At 61.7% G+C, this 17,911-nt stretch overlaps 1 protein-coding gene across 13 annotated transcripts in view; it reads right to left on the reverse strand.

Moving 5' to 3' along the window:
• Nucleotides 1-5,826: 5,826 nt before the first annotated feature.
• The window catches only part of BEGAIN (brain enriched guanylate kinase associated), a 46,093-nt gene continuing 34,008 nt past the window's right edge, over nt 5,827-17,911 (reverse strand). For 7 of the 13 annotated variants that reach the window (XM_070775725.1, XM_019983903.2, XM_019983906.2 and 4 more), the window contains 6 exons: nt 17,621-17,710; nt 13,678-13,839; nt 11,758-11,824; nt 11,198-11,305; nt 8,815-8,898; nt 5,827-7,965 (listed from right to left, as the gene is read on the reverse strand). In XM_070775725.1, the coding sequence (XP_070631826.1) occupies nt 6,589-7,965; nt 8,815-8,898; nt 11,198-11,305; nt 11,758-11,824; nt 13,678-13,839; nt 17,621-17,710 (1,888 nt within the window). In that variant the 3' untranslated portion in view covers nt 5,827-6,588. The remainder of the gene's footprint in view (nt 7,966-8,814; nt 8,899-11,197; nt 11,306-11,757; nt 11,825-13,677; nt 13,840-17,620; nt 17,711-17,911) is intronic. The other 6 variants (XM_070775729.1, XM_019983904.2, XM_019983908.2 and 3 more) reach the window with 1 other exon arrangement.

The raw sequence follows: 17,911 nt of genomic DNA on the forward strand, positions 1-17,911 counted from the left end.
TCTTAGGTTGTTTCAGTGAAAACACGCATCGGCAGCTTCTCTCACCTCCCTTCTCGCGGGCCTGCTGGAGCTCGGAAACAAAGGGCAAGTGGGGGCTGGAGAGGTGGGGCTCTGGGTCCTAGGTCTGCCTGCCCCCCGTCTCACAGGGTCTGCTCAGGTCCAGGCGCCTCCTCCCTCCTCCAGAGCATGGCCGGTGGGGTCCCCAGGTTTGCCTGAGCCCAGGGCCCTCCGCACTCCTCCTCACCCTCTGCCCGAGGAAGTACATCTGCCTGGGGAGACAGAGCGACATGAAGAAGCAAGGAGCCCTTGAGGATCCCCACAGGCTGAGGAGCCCTAAGCCCCCTCGGGATCACGATTGAGCTGTTACCCCAGGAGCCCAAAGGTCCCCTGATGGGTGAGGGGGTGGGCCAGAGGTGCCCGTCTCTGGACAGGCACGTCCCTGCAGTCCTGGAAGTCTCCCTGGAGGAGGCTGACTGCGAGCCTGTGAGGAGGGTGTCCTGGCAGGGGGTTAGCGAGGAAATGCAGGACCTGAGGAGGAGGCCACAGAGGCAAGCAGTGCCCAGCTGGCCTCTCCAGCACCGGGGTTCCCCATCTGGCTCTGCTGTCGGTGTAGCTGAGAGCGAGTCCCATTTCCTCTCGGAGCTGCAGTTGCTCCCTCTGTGAAGCGGTGTCAGAACCCAGCCTGCAGGCCTGCTGTGAGGGTCCAGGAAGGTCAAGTGTGTGGTGGGTGTTGGCACCCTGGGAGCTCATCTGGGGATGGGGATTGGGCAGATTGGGAACAGCCATGAAATTAAAAGATGCTTGCTTCTTGGAAGAAAAGCTATGACAAACCTAGACAGCATATTAAAAAGCAGAGACATTACCAGCAAAGGTCTGTCTAGTCAAAGCTATGGTTTTGTATGGATGTGAGTTGGACCATAAAGAAAGCTGAGCACCGAAGAATTGATGCTTTCGAACTGTGCTGTTGGAGAAGACTCTTGAGAGTCCTTCAGACTGCAAGGAGATCCAACCAGTCCATCCTAAAGGAAATCAGTCCTGAATATTCATTGGAAGGACTGATGCTGAAGCTCCAATCCTTTGGCTACCTAATGTGAAGAGCTGTCTCAAAGACCCTGATGCTGGGAGAGATTGGGGGCAGGAGGAGAAGGGGACCACAGAGGATGAGATGGTTTAATGGCATCACCAACTCAATCGACATGAGTTTGAGCAAGCTGTGGGAGATAGTGAAGGGCAGGGGAGCCTGGTGTGCTGCAGTCCATGGGGTTGCAAAGAGTTGGACACGACTGAGCGACTGAACAACAACTGAGCTGGTGGAAGCGTTTATCTCAGTGTGTTTACTTTGCCTCTAGACACTTGAAAGCTTGGGGTCCCAAGCAGGGCATCCCAAGCAGAGGGAAGGGCCATGCAAAGGCCCTGAAGCAGGAATAATCCCAAGGGCTGACTCCTCTTCTGTCCCTCGTCCTCCGCCCCCCACAGTCAGCACAGAGCCTGGCCTGCTGTTGGTGTCAAGTGGATGCTGGGTCCCTGAGCTGGGCTGGAGAGGCCAGAGTGCGTGGGTGGGGGCTGAGACCCTTGGAGGGTGAAGGGAGGGAACTCCCCAGGCCCGGGCAGGATGCAGCAGGGCCCCAGTGACCCCATATGCCGTTGGGCTGGGTGTGGTAGGAGCTCAGGGAAGAATCACCTTCTCTTTTTAGGCTCAAGAAGGGCTGCTTTGGTGAAAAGAAAAGTAACCGCACTCCAGCTCTTGCAGGTCAGCCCTTTGGCAGAAGTGGAGGCCCCACGAGGGGCTGTCCTGGCCTCAGCAGAGTGAGGCTGAGCACACGTCCACTTAGAGCCTAGGCAGACAGTGGACATTCCTGCCTCCCCACTCAGGCCCCAGAGTGGCTGCCTCTGCTCTGGGTGGGCAGCTCTGTGACCTGCAAAGCCCTCCCATTGTCCTTGCTGCCGCCCCTGCCGACCCCTCTTCCCCCAGCCCCCCAGCACCGCCCCCCTCCGTTTCCAGGCTCCGGGTGTGAGCTGTGTCCTGAGCCCTGGCCCCTCCCAGCATACGTGCACAGGTCCGTGTAAGTCTCCTAGGGTTGCAGGCCCCACACATGGGGGTGCTCTGGGAATAACCGCAGGTGTCACCTGCCCACAGGACACGGCTTCGGAATCAGGCAGCCGTGGGTTTAAAGCCCTTCCTCACCTTCTGTTGTTGTGCCGTCACCACCAGTGCCAAGCCGCCCTGTGCCGCGGTGTCCTGTCTGTAAAGGAGAACTCTCAGCACCCAGCCCGTGGGGTTCACGCAGGGCATGTGTGCAGCAGGCGCTCAGGAGCCGGCAGCTGGGGGGGTTAGTGTTCATGCTAACGTTAGTATCGGTGGCAGCCAAGCCACTGGTGCAGGGGTCAAGCCTGTTCAGGCCAGAGGTCGCAGTCGGGTTCCATCCTCAGCTCCCAGTGAGGGGCTGCTCCTTCCCCCGCTCTCAGTCGATAAGTCTCAGGGAAGGCCTTGGATTGGCTGGTTTGCGTCACATACCCACCCCAGACCAGGGGTCCTTGACCAGGCCCAGCTGCCACTGTGCAGCTGGAGGGGAGAGTGATGGGACCCCCACAGTTCTTTCACGATGGGGTATCCCCCCCAGGTCCGGTCTGAATGGGCCCGTGGCCAGTGTTTGTCGGATGGACTGACAACATGTGAATGAAGTCAGACCCGGGCCGCTAGGGAGGCGGCAGTTGTCCGGGGTTGTGGGCGGCGGTCCTGGCCTTTCCAGGTGCCTCTCGCCCACCTCTCCTGCCCGCCGCCGTGTATCCAGCCCCAGATCCTGGAGTCTGCTTTCTAGCCCAGCCCAAAGCGGGCATTTTCCTGCCTTCCTTGATGTGGAGCGTCTTCCGAGTGAGACTTTCACCGTGTGGTTTGCTGAGTGCTTTCCCCACTGTGGCGTGCTAGTATGACCACTCGTGTTTAACGCGTGTCAGTCACAGGCTGCACTCAGTGGGCTTTGGCATGGGCGCTGGCGATTACCAGGGGCTGACCTTTGTGTCCTCCGAGCTGCCTGGCCTCTCCCTTATTCTGAGCCCACACCCCGGCTGGCTGCAACCTGTGGGTCCCAGACCCATCCCTTGCTTCCATGGGGCCTTTGTGGGCACTTTGTTTCTCTGAACCTCAGTTTCCTCATCTCTAAAGTGGGCCTGCTGGAGTGAACAAGGGAGGAAGCGCAGAGGAAAGGGCTTTGTAGGTTGTTACCGTCTCACATTCTCTTGGGGCAAACACCATCCAAACTTCTGTCCTCAAAGAGAACACCCTGGTGGAAGCTCTGACCCCCCCGCCCCCAGGAGAGGGACATCCAGGGTCACCAGAAACCACTGTGGCTCTTTCTTAGCCCCCTCCCCTGCGGGCTTGCCTTCTCCACTCTCCGCCTGCGAGCCCCGCCCCCTCATTAGGTTATTTCACCGGGAAGTAAGGCAGGTGCTCTCGCACCCTCATCTGTTTCTTTCTCCAAATGCTTTCTTCCAAAGAGCATTCAAGACTCATTCTGATCCTCTGCAAGGTGTCTGGGAGTTCACCATTTGTAATTTTGAAACAAGAGAGCTAGAATTAGAAAGTATGGAGCTGGAATGTAAAAGGAGTGTGGGTTGTTCCCCTCCACCCACCTTCCTGGGGCTGGGCGCTTACCTTCGCCTTACCCATACATCTGAACAGGGCTCTGAAGCCGGCGTGGGAGGAGAGCAGCCCATCTTGAGATGCAGGCATGGCTGTGTGTGCTGCTGGGTGTGGCCGTGACCCTGAGTGAGGCTGGCGCCTGCAGCCCCCATGAAGCAGCCGTGAGCCCCGATGCTCGGGGGGCAGAGGGACAGGCCTGGGAAGTCTGTGCTTGTCTCCTCTCTCCGGACCTGCCTCCAGCTCAGCCTGGGGCTCTTCATGCACTGGGACAGCCACTGTCACAAGCGCCCCTGGGAACCTCACGAGTCAGTGTCCGCAGGCTCCAGAGGGGACACGGGCCCCGAGGGCCTGGGACTTGCCCAAGGTCACACAGCCCTGCACTGTCCCCTGTGGGTTGAGAAGAAACATGGATGGAAGGGTCGGTGGATGGTGGGCGCCCCGTTGGGGTCCCGTTGGGAGTCAGGTAGGACTGAGTGGAACAAGAGGGGTGTCTGGTGGAGGAAGGAAGGCCCTCCACCCGCCCAGCTGTGGCTGGCTTTGGAGGCCATGGCAGGACAGCTCTGTGAGGCCTGTTGGCCATTTGGGGGATGGGTGCTCAGGCTCTGAGGTGACAATGTTGGGGCCCAGGCTGCAAAGCCCTTGGGGTTCCCAGCCCCGCTGTCCAGTAGCACAGCCTGGGTGGGACTGATGAGCCTCAGGGTCCCTCTGGGAGCATCTCTGAGCTAGAGCCTGCTGGGCAACGGAGGTTGTCTGTTTTCCCCACCACCCTCCCGTCGCCACCCTCCCTCCCTCCGCAGGTCGGTGAGGGTTACTTTCCCACCTGTCCACAGGGAAACTGGGCCCCAGACGGGGGAGCTGACTCCCGAGCCTCCTGACAGGCCCCCCTCCCTGCAGCAGTCTGCTTCCTGGGGTGCTCCTCAGGGTCAAGGGCAGGCACCCTGGAGTTACACAAAGCTGGGTGGGCTGGGCAACTTCAGGCATCACCTGGGTCCAGGTGGTCCCCTCCCAGTGGGAAGTGCCCAGCTCCTGGAAGAAGTAGACATAAAGGCCCTGGAGGAGCGGCCTCCATCCTAGGCCTTGTGGAAATTTTACAGGTACTTTCTCAAGGGCATCAGTGAGTATGCTCAAGGATAACCGGGCACACAGAGAAACCAGGCAGTGTGAGCAGGAGCCAAGAGAAACAGGTCTCTGTAGACCCCACTTGACGGACATGTCAGACCCAGCTGTGAACCAGCTGTGCCTGCTCCGTTTAAGGAAACAAAAGACAAGCGTGGAAATATCTCTAGGGTATAGGAAACTGTTAGAAAGTGGCATGGTGTGTTTTGAAAATAACCAGATAGAAAGAACTTCTAGAAATGGAAACCATTAATAACTAAAACCGAAATCTGTGGCTCTGATTGGCAGCTGAATGGATGCAGCAGAAGGGGATTGGTGACCTAGAAGGCATGCAGACCAGGCATGCTGACCCCAAGATGTGGGTCATAACGAGGGAGGGACATGGAAGCAGACCTCAGTAGGAGGTGCTGATGGCAGTCCCAGGAGGAGGGAAGGGCAGAGAGTTACTTTAAAAAGTAGCTGAGGATTTCCCAGAACTGATGAAAGACACCAGTCCACAGATACAAGACTTCCTGTGGTAAATCCACAGCCAGACACACCTCAGGAAAACTGCAGGAAACCAAAGTCAGAGGGAAGAGCTCATGCAGCTGAAGAGAAAAAAGACAGCACCAAAGGAACAGCTCCCAGAGGGGTGGACAGCACACCCCACCCCAGCAGGAAGCCGGGGGACATCTCTTGCCCCTGAGCCAAGGGCAAGAGACCCCTGCTGCCATTCTCCCAGGTAAGACAAACCTTCAGAAATGGGGCAAAGTAGAGACATCTTCAGAGGGTGGGGAAAAAAAAAAAAAGCCAGAAGTGTTTGTCACCAGCAGAGCCAAACTAAAGGAAATCCTAAGGAATCTTGAGGCAGAAGCAAAGTCTCTAAGGAACATATCAGGGCAATGACACCATTCAGCAGAGGTTGAGACAGTGGAAGAATTCTAAGCTGAACGACAAAAGACGCCAGGGCGGGGAAGAAGGGGTGTTTCAGGAGGCTGTGCATAGAGGGGAGGACGGGCAGGGGAGACATCCAGGGCCACATGCCCCGAGAGCAAAAGGCAGTGGGGAGAAGAAACCACCCAAACGCCAAGTTCTTTCCCACCCATGTCTTTATTTAATGATCGCAAAATACAGTACCGAGACAGGGCATGCATCACAGACGACAACACAGAAGCAAGTCACGGAAACCGGGGTCAGAGGGCCTCATTACGTGTGAGGTAGCGCGAGGTGGTGCCGGGGAGCGGGACGCTGGGGGCGGGGGACGAGCACCGGCCCCACTCGGGACACACGGGACTACGGACCACAGTAGAGCTGGGGGAGGGGTCGTCGGCCACACGGAAAGAACAGCTAGAAGCGTTTCACATCCCATCACCCGTTCCAGTCCCCCTCTCTGTGGACACAGCTTCTGATCCCCTTATCACTGGGGATGTCTCCACCCTTCCCTTCCCTTCCCAGGGGCAGGCCCCACCTGCCCTCGCCCAAAAACATCCAGGAGCGTTTGCGCTGAAAACGCCCGGGGCTGCCATCCAGGGAGCTGGAGGCCGAGTGTGTTAAGACACTGCTCTATAAGAATAGTCGCACTTGGTAAAGCTGGGGGTGGAGGGGGTGGCAAGGGGGAAGGATACTCATCTCAGTCGGGGAAGGCTGCTGCTGAGTCAGGAAACGTTGCACAGTGGTGGTGCGGGGTGGACAAGACGCTCGGGTTGGGGTCCCCCTCTCGGGCTTGACTGGGTTAGGTGGAGAGGGGTCCTGGTGTGCAGGGCCGAGAGGGTGGGGTTGTCGGGGAGTCGAGGCAGCACCCCTGGGAACCCGGTGTGCGGGACTGGCCGTGGCGGGGCCCACACGCGGGGTGCTCAGTTGAGCAGGGTTCCGTAGAGCTGGGCTTTCGTGAGGCTGTCCTTGCGGCTGAGCCCCGAGCTGCCCGCCCGAGGGAAGGCAGGCTGGGGGCTGAGGCGGGCACCGGGGTGCATCTCCGGGGAGGCCTCCATGGAGCTGGGCTCCAGGGAGTCCCTGGAGCTGCGGAGGCTGAGCTCAGGCTCAGGGCTGCCGCTTGCCCCGAGGAGCTGCACCCCAAGCCGCTCGCGGTCCCCCTCACTGGCCGCGTAGCTGGGCAGGGGGTCAGCCGAGCGGCCAGGGCTAAGGCTCAGGTCACCAGCTGCCCGGAGGTAGCGGGGCTCGACCAGGTGGCCCTGGGAGAGGTCATCACCCTCCGAGAAGCTATCGGCCTTGTAGCTGGCATAGAGGGGGCTAGCGCGGCCCTCGGCATTCTCACCGGGGCTGCCTCGGGCCCCATAGTAGCGGTCATTGAAGCCGCCAGGCGAGGCGAGGCTAGGGGCAGGGGCCGCAGCCGCGGCCGGAAAGGGATAGGCGCCGATGTCGTCCACGCTCAGTGGCCGCCACTGGCCGCGCCCGGCCCCTGCGACCAGCCGGGCGGACCCAGGCTTGGCCCGCAGGTTCCACAGGTTGGGGGGCATCAGGGCAGGCTGGGGGCCCGGGGAGAGTGGGAAGCGGAAGGGCTCGGCGGGGAACGGCGACACAGTCCTGGGGAACCCCGGAGCCACTGCGGCCTCCAGCGGGGCGGCCACTGCAGCTGCGGCAGCCGCATAGCGCGGGCTGCTCCCGTAGGCTGCGGGTGGCTTGCGGCCGAAGAGCTCGTCGCGGCTATTCAGGTAGATGGCCTGCTGCGAGGCGGTCAGCGTGCTGGCCTGGGCGTGCTCCTTCTCCTCGGACGCGGCACTGAAGCTGGAGTAGGAGCTGGACGTGGGCAGCGAGGCCGCGTAGCCGCCGAAGGCCTCGTGGCGGTAGCTGGCGGGGTAGGCCGCCGCGCCGGCCTCGGTATCTTCCTCCTCCTCCTCCTCCTCCTCGGCCGTGCTGTCGGTGGAATTCTGGGCCTGCAGGAAGCCCACGTCGGACCCGGGCCCCTCCACGCTGGGCCGCCGATCTCGGTGCCGCTCCTCAGGGCAGTAGAGGGCCGTGTCGCTGCAGTAGATGTCCCCCTTGTAGGGGGGTCGGGACCCTGGCTTCTCCAGCCCCTCAGGGAAGCCCAGGTCTTGGGCCGAGGCTTCCGACAGGTGGGAGGACAGGCTGCCGGGGTCCGGCTTCTCCAGCACCTTGGCAAGCACGCAGGGGGGCACGCTGTCGGCGTAGGCCGGGCGGCAGAGCGGGGCGGGCAGGCTGCAGCCTGGCTTCTCTGCGTGCAGGTTCATGCGTTCCTGGAACTCCGCGGGCAGCTGGTGGCGGGGGGCAATGCAAGGAGCAGGAGGGAGGGGGTCACGGTCAGCCCAGAACCGGCAGCCAAGGCTGACAGACAGGGGACCTGCCCGGGGCCTGTCTGATTCCACCAGCCAGAGCTGTATCCTGCAAGCCGCAGGATGGCCCCGGTGCCCCCCGGGTCACTCTGATGGGGCCCCCGCAGAGCCCTGAGGCTGGACCCCCAGCTCTGACTCGGGCCTCCTCCTGAGGGGCTGACTCGCTGACCCAGCCCCACGGTCTCCAGGGGACACCCAGTCCTGTGGCCTGGCTCAAACCAGACAGACTCAGATGCAACAGAGACTGAAGGCCCAGGCATGCAAGGGGTTTCCACGTGAGTGCTTGATGCCTGGTGGGGGACGGCCTGCTACCGTTTGATCTGTTTTGTGAGGGTCTTGGGGGTTGGCCCAGGCTCCGGGAGAGGGCACCTGGACAAGGCCTGGGTGAGGGGCGTCCCCAGACAGGGAGGGACAGCCTGGCTGGGACGGGGGCCCTGGGTCCAAGTGGCGCTTGCCCTGTGGCCCTGGCCGAGTGGCTCCTGGGTGAAGCCAGCTTTCTTATCTCTGCAGAAACTGTGCCCAGACCAAACCACTGGGTTTCTGAGAGGCTCACACAGGGTCACCCTGCCGGGAGCACCCCCTGGAGGAAACGGGCTGAGTGGGCAGACCATCCAGGCTGGTGGGGAGGTACGTGCAGGGCGGGCCCTCCACCACATATGCAGAGGGGCTCGGACAAGATCGAGAGGGCTGGGGGCATGGGGTCTTGGAGCTGCTCGGAAGGAGCGCGGTGGCCGCGGGCGGCGGGCCTGGCCGGGGTGGGGCTCACATTACCTCAGCCATCTTGCGGCCCCTGCCGTAGGTCTGGCTGCACTGCAGCAGCTGCGCCGCGAGACTGCAGTCCTTCCTGTAGAGCTCCTAGGAGACAAGCCATTTGACTGGGTGCAGGCTCGGCCCATGCCAAGGTCCCCGCTGCTGACATGGTAACCGGCCGCAGAGCTGGCCGTGCGGTGGGCAGCACGCCGACCCTCTCTGCACCTCTCACCTGTAGGATGGGTTACCGGCCCCGACCTAGAGCCTGGTGTGTGGACGGCCCCCTGGCCAGCAGTCCTGCCGCTGACCCGAGTGGGAACCTCCCACAAAGCAGGGGCCATGGAGGAGGAAGGGTCCCCATTGGCCTCTAAAGTCCCAGAGGCCCCCAGGCGTGGACACCAAGCCATCTCCCCGCCCTCAGCTTCTGAGTCCCTCCTAAGGGAACTCTGTGGACAGTGCTGGCAGTAGCCAGCGATTACGAGTGGACCTGCCACCCCCCCAACCAAGGTCTCAGGGTGAGGCCTGGCAATGGAGGGGGCTTGCAGCGCCAGGCAAGGGTCAGGGCGAGTAGGGGCGGAGGGCCTGTGTGACCCCAGGTTCAGACAGGGACCGGCTCAGCCTCCTGAGCTGAAAACAGACGCACACAGGAGGAGTCCAGGGCACGTGGTTCTACCTTTGGGAAACCTCTGTTGCACGTGCCTGTGGCTGGACCTTGGTTCCCGCCCCCGCTCAGGGACCCTCTGCAGCCAGGGCTCTGATGGGGTTGCCCTGGCCCTGAGATCCACCCACAGTCTCAGTTCAACCAGAACCAGGTGTCCTGCAGCTCGGGGGCGCTGCTGAAGCCATGGGCACCCCTGCCAGTCCCCGCTACCCTGGTCCTAGAGACTCTGGTGTCCCCCACTTGGCCGGCACGGTGGAGGGAACCCGGGTCGCCCACTCCTTCAATGCATCCCTGGAAGGGCACGGTTGGCCAAGAGCTGAGAACTGAGCCCCATGTGAGGCCCAGACCAGCCACCGCTGGCACCAGAGGGCTGCGGGCACTGTCTGGCCAGCCTAGACCTGCCACTCAGTCGTGAACAGACGCCAGAGTGCTGCCCCATCAGAGCCTCCCCTCTCCTTTGCATGCACTCGTCTGCCATCTCCTACAGATGGCACCTCCACCTGGCTGGCCAGGGCGCCTGCCGCACCCTCCTGCTACATCCTCCCCCTACCCCCCAACCCCAGACCCCAGCCCAGAGCACAGCAGGTGGCTCCCGTCCTGCAGATTTCAACTTCTGCAGTCAGACTGGACCCATGTCGTCCTCTGAGACCCCACATCCCTACTCGGCCAATCGGTTTGCTTCCATCTGTAGAACATAACCGGAACTGAAGCCCCCTCCCCACCTCCCCGGCCGCCATCCCGGCAGACTCGTCCTCTTTCTCCCAGACTGCTTCTTGCTCGCACATCCACTTAGAGCTTCATCCCCCACGGTCTGTCCTCAGCAGAGCAGCTGCGGAGCCTGTAAGAGGAAGTCCAGCCAGGCTTCCCCCTGTTCAGGAACCTTCAGTGGCTCCCATTTCACGCAGAATAAAACCCAGATTCCTACTGGTGCCTAAACGCCACCTCCTGTTATCCTGACCTCAGACCCTCGGGCCCTCCTCCCCACCAGAGCCCCCTCCGGTCTCTTTGCTGGTCTTCGAGTTACTCAGAGCCCCCATCTGCTGCTGTGGCTTTCTGCCTGGAATGGGAGCCCTCCCCTGCCATCAGCTCCCTGCTCGTCTTCAGGTCTCGGCTCCTGCAGCCCCTTCTAGAAGCACCGGACTGAGGTTCCCAGACCCTGCAACTGGCGTCTCCCAGCCCCCTTGCTGCCTTATTTTTTCTGCAGCATTTAGCACTTCTAACTCGCTACACAGTTTACCTATTTATCCTGGGTTCTGTCCGCCTTCCCCGCTCAGATGTGAATTCCACGTGCACAGGCCCCTGGCTTGCCTGTGCTCTTCACACCCTGTTCTCAGAGCCTCGAGGAGCAGGTGCTAATCAGCGAGTGTGTGCTCAGCAGTCAGAGGTCTGTGGAGGGGGGCGCCGCCCTTCTCATGGGACCCAGGGAATCAGGACCCACGGGCAGCCCCAGGGCTCTGATGCCCAGTGGGGGTGGCCAAAGGCAGGAGTCCTGAGTGGCCCCACCCCAACCTTGGGGTCGGGAAACCCTGCTTTGACTGGGCCAAGGGGGCCTCGTGTTCCCCACCTTGAGTCCTGTCTCCTTCCAGCGGAGGGTCTCACGGACATGGTGTGAGAGGCAGCCCCTGTCATTCCCTGACCGCCCACGTGCTTGTTGAGGCCCTGCCCCCACCCCCCGTCTCTCCACCCAGCCCTGTGCCGGCCCCTCAGGGCTGCCGCGCGGGCTCAGATTGGCCAGACACTCACATTGTCCTCCGAGAGCTTGTCAATGGTCACCTTGGCCTCCAGCAGGTGGCTGTTGAGGGCGACAATCTCATGGCTGAGAGCTCGTTTTTCTTCCTCATAGTGCTGGCCCTGGGGTTGGGGGACAGGCAGGGGGGTGGTCAGCGGTCAGCAAAGGCCTGGGACTCAAGCCCCGTTGTTCCTCCTGGCTTCCCCAGAAAGCGAGGAGGAGTTTGGAGGCCAAGGAATGCAAGGGTCAGAGCACAGAGCGACCCAGGTTCCGATCCCGCTCTGCAGGGAGGAGCCGAACAGCCCTGGGCAAGTCACGAACTCCCTGAGCCTCCGTTTCTCATCAGTACTGTGGGGACAGTGATAGCTAAGGGCTTGACAGCACCCTCCCATTCGGGGTGGAAATGGAGGGGACCGGCCCAGCCCCTCGGGGAGAGGGCAGGGTGGAAATGAGGCCTTTGGCCCAGCTCCGCGGGCAAGCGCATGGCGGCCTGGCCCTCAGTCCTCACCAGGGTTCCAGAGCTGGGGGCCCCGGGCTGGGCGTGCTGGGGTGGGGCAGGGGGTTGTGGCCTCACCATGCGGAATAGCTTGTCCTCCAGCTCCTGGTTGATCCTCTGCAGCGCCATGTAGTTGCTCTGAATCCTGGAGTGGAGGCCGTGAGGTCACTGCCGTGCCAGGCCTGACCCTCCCGTGGCCCCTGCAGCCGTACGGCCCGCTGATGGCTGAACCTAGGCCCCCTCTCTGGTCTAATTGTTCCTGTGCTAGAAAATATCTCATTTAAACTAACAGGTTGCCAGGGCCCAGGACCCTTACTGATGAGAAGGGAAAGTGTCTTATTCAGAAGAGATTCTCGGGAACTCGCTCAGAGCTAGTTAATTCACATTTTACACACAGTCCTAACAACTCTGCCTAAGGGGTTCCCAGTTCAACAGCAGGTTAGCAGGGAATAGGCTTAAGACTATGCAATGAGCCCTGGAGTGATTGCTGAAGACACAGGGTGAGTAGGATACGGTTTCCCTAGAAGAGGCTGAGGTGGGGAGGCAAGTGTGGGGTGGGAATTGATGGCCGCCCTGAGGTGTGATGGTGGAAGGGGCAGTGCCCACCCTCTCGACTGCCTGTGTGTACTGTTAGTGCCCGTGTCTTGCCAACAGAGAAACTGAGGCTAGAGGTGCTTAAGTAGTTAGGGACAAAGAGCCCCCCTGCAAATTCAGTGTTCTATAGAATCATGGGTTAGGTCCCTGGGTCGGGAAGACCACCTGGAGAAGGAAATGGCAACCCACTCCAGTATTCTTGCCTGGAAAATCCCATGGACAGAGGAGCCTGGCGGGCTACAGTCTATAGAGTCACAAAGAGTTGGACATGACTGAGCACACAATCCTCAATAAATATTTAAAACAAACCAAGCCAACAGCAAGCTGAAACTCCAATACTTTGGCCACCTGATGTGAAGAACTGACTCACCGGAAAAGACCCTGATGCTGGGAAAGATTGAAGGCGGGAGAAGAAGGGGATGACAGAGGACAAGATGGTTGGATGGCATCACTGACTCAATGGACATGAGTTTGAGTAAACTCCAGGAGTTGGTGGTGGACAGGGAGGCCTGGCATGTTGCAGTCCATGGGGTCACAGTCAGACACAACTGAGTGACTGAACTGAAGCCAATGGCAAAATTTGAGTGTTTTTTTTTTTTAAAAACATTTTTTCTAAAGGAAGGCTGTAAAGTGCATAATATTTTTTAAGAAAAATACCCATATTAAATGTGTGTGCTGTGTGCTAAGTCACTTCAGTTGTGTCTGACTGCGTGTGGCCATTTGGACTGCAGCCCACCAGGCTCCTCTGTCCATGAGGTTCTCCAGGCAAAAATACTGCAGTGGGTTGCCATTCCCTTCTCCAGGGATCTTCCCGACCCAGGGATCATACCCGCGTCTCTTACGTCTCCTGCATTGGCAGGTGGGTTCTTTACCCTTAGCACCTGTGCAGAACGGTGTTTTCAGAAGTTTTAAGGGAGTCATCCCTCAGGGTCTCACACGCCAGGCCGCTGAAGGAAACGGTCTCTAAATAAATGCTGGTTCATGTCCGGGGCTAGACACTGTTTTCCTATCAGAGACCCAGGCGACAGTGGCTGGGGCCCTGGTGGGCCAGTCTGGGTCTGGAGATGGCTGCTCCTGTGTCACCATGCCGCCCCACCACGTAAAGAGGACAGAAAGAATGAGCAGGGGACCAAGAGGTATCAGGGAAGAGCCTGTACCTCGCAGCGGCCAGACCCACGTTCAGATCCTGGTTTGGGAGCTCGTGGTACAAGGTGCGACTCTGGAAGAGCCACTTGGCCTCGCGGACCTTACGTGCAAATGGGGTTACCCCGCCTTCTCGGCCCCCGCCCCAGAGCTCCTCCCCGTCGAGGCCACGTCCCTCCAGGGCTCCGCCCAGTCGAGACCACGCCCCTCCATGGCCCTGCCCAGTCGAGACCACGCCCCGTCGAGGCCCCGCCCCCTCACCTGCGCAGCTTCTCAGTGACTTTCTCCAGCTCCTCCTGCGCACGGCGCAGTTCGATCTCCAAGAAGTGGCGGGTGGAGTCGAACTCGTTCTCCAGCTTCTCCAGCCGGTGCGTGGTGTAGGACAGCCGCTTGCGCAGCTCGCCCTTCTGCTCCTGCAGCGAGCTGCAACGACAGGCGGCGGCGGCGGGCCAGGCCGCGGGTACTGAGCTCGAGGCGCGTGTGGGTGCGCCCCGGGCGCGCCCGGCCGCACCAGTGCATGCGCACACGCACCGCACACACACTGCACGCGCGCGGGCACACACACACCACACCCCACAGGCACACACACACACCATACGCGAGCGCGTACACACACACCACACCCCACAGGCGCGCGCACACACACACACACACACACACACACAAGCGCGCACACCTCCCCAGCCCCTCCCTGGGGGGGTCACGGTCCCTGACACTGAGCCAGTCTGGCACTGGGGCGAGTGTTTGGGGGCGGCTGAAAGGACCTGGTTTAAAGATCGCCCAGCAGCAGCACCCCACCTCCGTCTGGGAGCCGAACTCCAGCCGGCACGGCTTACAGGGCCCCCGTCTTGCTTCTCTACAGCAGGGGCCCGTACCGGTGAGGCCCAGAGTCAGTAGTGCCACATCCTAGAGCAGGCCTCTCTTCCTCAACCAGGCTGTGTGCCCTCTGGGCCCGGGAGAGGAGGGGTCCCGTGTGAGGCCCCGTGCCCTGGCAGCGTCCACCACAGTGGCCAGCTAGCTGCACGGAGCACCAGAAACTCAGAAAATCCCGGGCCTGCTCATGTCTCCCTTCCTCCAGGAAGCCTTCCAGAGGCAAGCCTGGCTCATAGGCTCTACTTTCCCCCACAGACTGAGGGCTTCTCTCGGACCCCGGCCACTGAGTCCCCTTGCTCAGGGAAAAACAGGGGGCGGCTCCCCCCTGAGCCACATGCCACCCATTCACATGAGCTATCCTGGGGCATGAGGCGGGAGGGGCAGGTGTTACTGGCCACACCCTCCTGTCGGCTGCCACCCGGCTCCTAGAAAGCACCTAACCACGGCTGATCATGTGCTGACCCTCTGAAGCACCCTTCCCTGGGCTGGCTGAGCGCGCAGAGGGGGGCCGCGGGGGGCGGACTCACCTTCAGCAGTTGGGAGGGCTCGTTTCTGTAGGGAAGGGACAGCTGCACGGTGGGTGGGGGCACCAGGGGAGTTCTGCTGGCTGTTAGCCACGAGTGAGGCTAAGATTCAAGCTGCCGTTCGGTGCCCTGGGTGTGCGCTTTGCTCAGTCACCCCCTGAACTGTGCCCCGTCAGCCCCTGTGCTACAGTCACAACAAAGCCCAGAGCTCCATGGCGTCACGGGGTAGGCAGGGGCCCTGCTGTCACACAGCCCTGGCTGCCAGTCCCACCCCCCGCAATGCACTCGTGACTGTCCCCCTCTTGCCCTGACACACAAAGCCCTGGTTCCAGAGGGGTGCCCAGGTGTAGGGGCCCAAATGCCCATCGTTTGCTTGAAGAAGCACAGCCCCCCTCAGTGGACCATCTGGAGCCAAGGCCCCTTGGATGGTAACTTCTGGTGGGTTTTCCTGCGGGCAGGCAGGAGGCTTTCTCCAGCGCCCGGGGAAGAGTGATCATCAGCTTCCAGCCTGATCACACAAACCACACGTGTGACCACAGGCACACACCCAGCAAACCTCCCTTAAGCATTCCTGGACCCCTGCCCAGGTCTACATTTTTTCAAAATAAGTAAAAATAAAGAGTTGCCTATGTTTTGAGAACCTCAGAGAAGGGCGGGGTGGGTCCTCCCAAGAGTTGATCCCCAAGGAAGATGCCAAGTGACAAGCAAGCAGGGAGCCCAGTGGCAGAGTGCCTAGGGCTGCCCACACAGGCCCCGCCGCCTCCTCCAGGCAGCACACCTGACTGATTTCACTGTGAACTTCCTGCAGCTATTGATCCCAGGCTCCCCCTTGGCCCAAGCCTGTCTCTCCAATGGGCTGCCAGACCTCCTGAGGGCTCTCCTACGTCCACCCCAAGGGTTCCTGCAGCGCATGGGGTCAGGGCAGCAGCCCCTGCAATCAGCCAGCCTGCAGGGTTGTAGGTGCACCCACAGCCCTCGGTCACAGGGGGTCCACGCCCCCTGGAAAGAGGTGCAAGCACCCACCTTCCACCTCTCAGAGCCAGCACCCTTCCCTCCCCGACCCTGGCCACCCACCCGCAGCCACAGCTGGGGCCCTGCCATCCCAGGACTGTTCATTCCTGTTACCCCGCCTTATCCCCACTATGGCACGTCCACCCTGCCCCCTTCCCTCCTCGCTTGCCCTGTGCCCCCCGTTTACCCTGCACCTCACAGCAATGGCAAACATGGCCCTTGGCCCTCAGAGCGTATCATCTCGAGGGGAGACAGTGAGCAAGGGAACAGGCTCCCCGAGAAGGCGAGTGGAGGAAGAAGCCCTGATGGGGTGGTGGGGTGGCTCCAAGCAGAGCCAGGACCTGCCCCGGGGCAGTGTGACCCTCTGTTCACAAGGCAGCCGGCTCCATCGAGCGGCCCACCTCCACCTCCATTCACCTACGGCCGCCGGATGCTCTTGCAGATGTGCCGGGCGGCTGTGTCCCCACCAGCCCTCAAACGCTGCTCCCACCCTCCCTGAGCCCCTCACACCCACCCACCCCTGAGCCCATCCAGCCCTGGGTGGGCAGCGCCCCCAGCCCCTGGCCCCTACCCTCTCCTGGTGCAGGTGCCCGGGCCCCGGGCCTGAGCGCGCCTCCCTGGCCCCTCAGCGGCGCCCGCCTCACTGCCCGCCACCTTTCTGCAGCTCCACTGCTCTGACCCCAGGGCCCTGGTTTGTCCCTCACCCCTCTCTGCACACCTCGGGCCACACGTCTTCTGTGTCCAGCCCCACACGAACCCCTCCCAGGCCTCCATGTGGAGGCCCCACCTCTCTCTAGGGCTCCACGCTCACCCCAAATCCAGCCGCCCACCAGCCACTCCTCCCAGAGGCCCACATGCACCCCTCACCCAGCACGCCCGATGCTGAGCCCTCTCTGCCTCCTGTGCTGCCCATCAGTCTCCAGTCAGACCCCGAGAGGCCGTGGTGATCCCTCTTGCTTGTGGTCACCCTCCACAGCCCGTCACCAAAGTCCTGCCAATCCACTACTCAAGAGCTTTGGACACGTCCCCGCCCTTCCTGGTCCAGGGAGGGCCCTGGGCTGGGCACTCCCGGGGTCTTTGGTCACCTGGGTGGTACCACCATCCTGGGGCATTTACCCGAGACCTGCCTGACCTCAGTCTCAGTCTCTGCGTCTGTAAAATGGGGACGTGTGCACTCGCACCCGGGAGCGCCCACTCTCGGGGAGCAGGGCTGTCCCTGTGGTCCCTGCACCCCTGTGATCAGAACCACCGGGAGATGATGCCGGGGGCAGGCACTGTGGCCTCTGCCTCCCCCAGGTGTGGAGGTGGCTCAGGGAGCCCTGGAGTCTAGAAACAGCCCGGTAACAGGTGCACAGGGTGGGCGTGGAAACCCCTCATGGCCGCCCTCAAATCAGGGGCACCCTCCCAAGTGGTGGGGGGCTCGGGAAGCCCTACTGGAACTGCCATCTGGTGTGTGTGGGTGTTTCATGGTGCCCTTCTTGCCCGTGAGAAGTCCCTGGAAGGCTTTCCCAGCTCACAGGAGAGAAAGATGAGCTGCTTGGCACAGAGTGGGGCCTGGAGGGACCCTGCCAGCCTCCCACCAGGGGCCCCTCTGGCCTCAGCAGAGGCCCGAGCCCACGGACCGAGCCCTGGGCTGGGCTTGGGGGGCACCGGGGCCTGGCCTCCGAGACCGGATGGCCGGGAAGCAGGGCTGAGGGCGCTGGGCCTCTTCTTGGTGTAGGGGGGAGCTGATGCCGACGCCAGATGGATGTCTGGGGACAGAGGCTGAGGAAGTGGGGAGACAACAGGTGTATTACCTGTCCCAGAGCGAGGGCGAGGACCTGGCCCGTCGACCCTGCAGGTTGCGGGACTGCCCGAGGCACGAGGGCACCCAGGCGCTGCGCAGCCTGTGGGTGAAGAGGACAGAGCTGCTCAGAACGGGGACTGGGGGGCACGCCGGCCCGCCAGGGGCACGCAGTCACAGAGACGTGGGGGGTCGTCCCCCCGCCGGCAGGAGAGCTTCTTTGCTGTCACCAACACAGCAGCGGGTGCTTGTGCATGTGCCAGGGTGTAGGCACCTGCCAGCCCTGGTTGCCTGGATGCATTGC

The sequence above is a fragment of the Bos indicus genome, chromosome 21 (assembly GCF_029378745.1).
Source record: "Bos indicus isolate NIAB-ARS_2022 breed Sahiwal x Tharparkar chromosome 21, NIAB-ARS_B.indTharparkar_mat_pri_1.0, whole genome shotgun sequence".
In the NCBI taxonomy this organism is placed as follows: Eukaryota; Metazoa; Chordata; class Mammalia; order Artiodactyla; family Bovidae; genus Bos; species Bos indicus.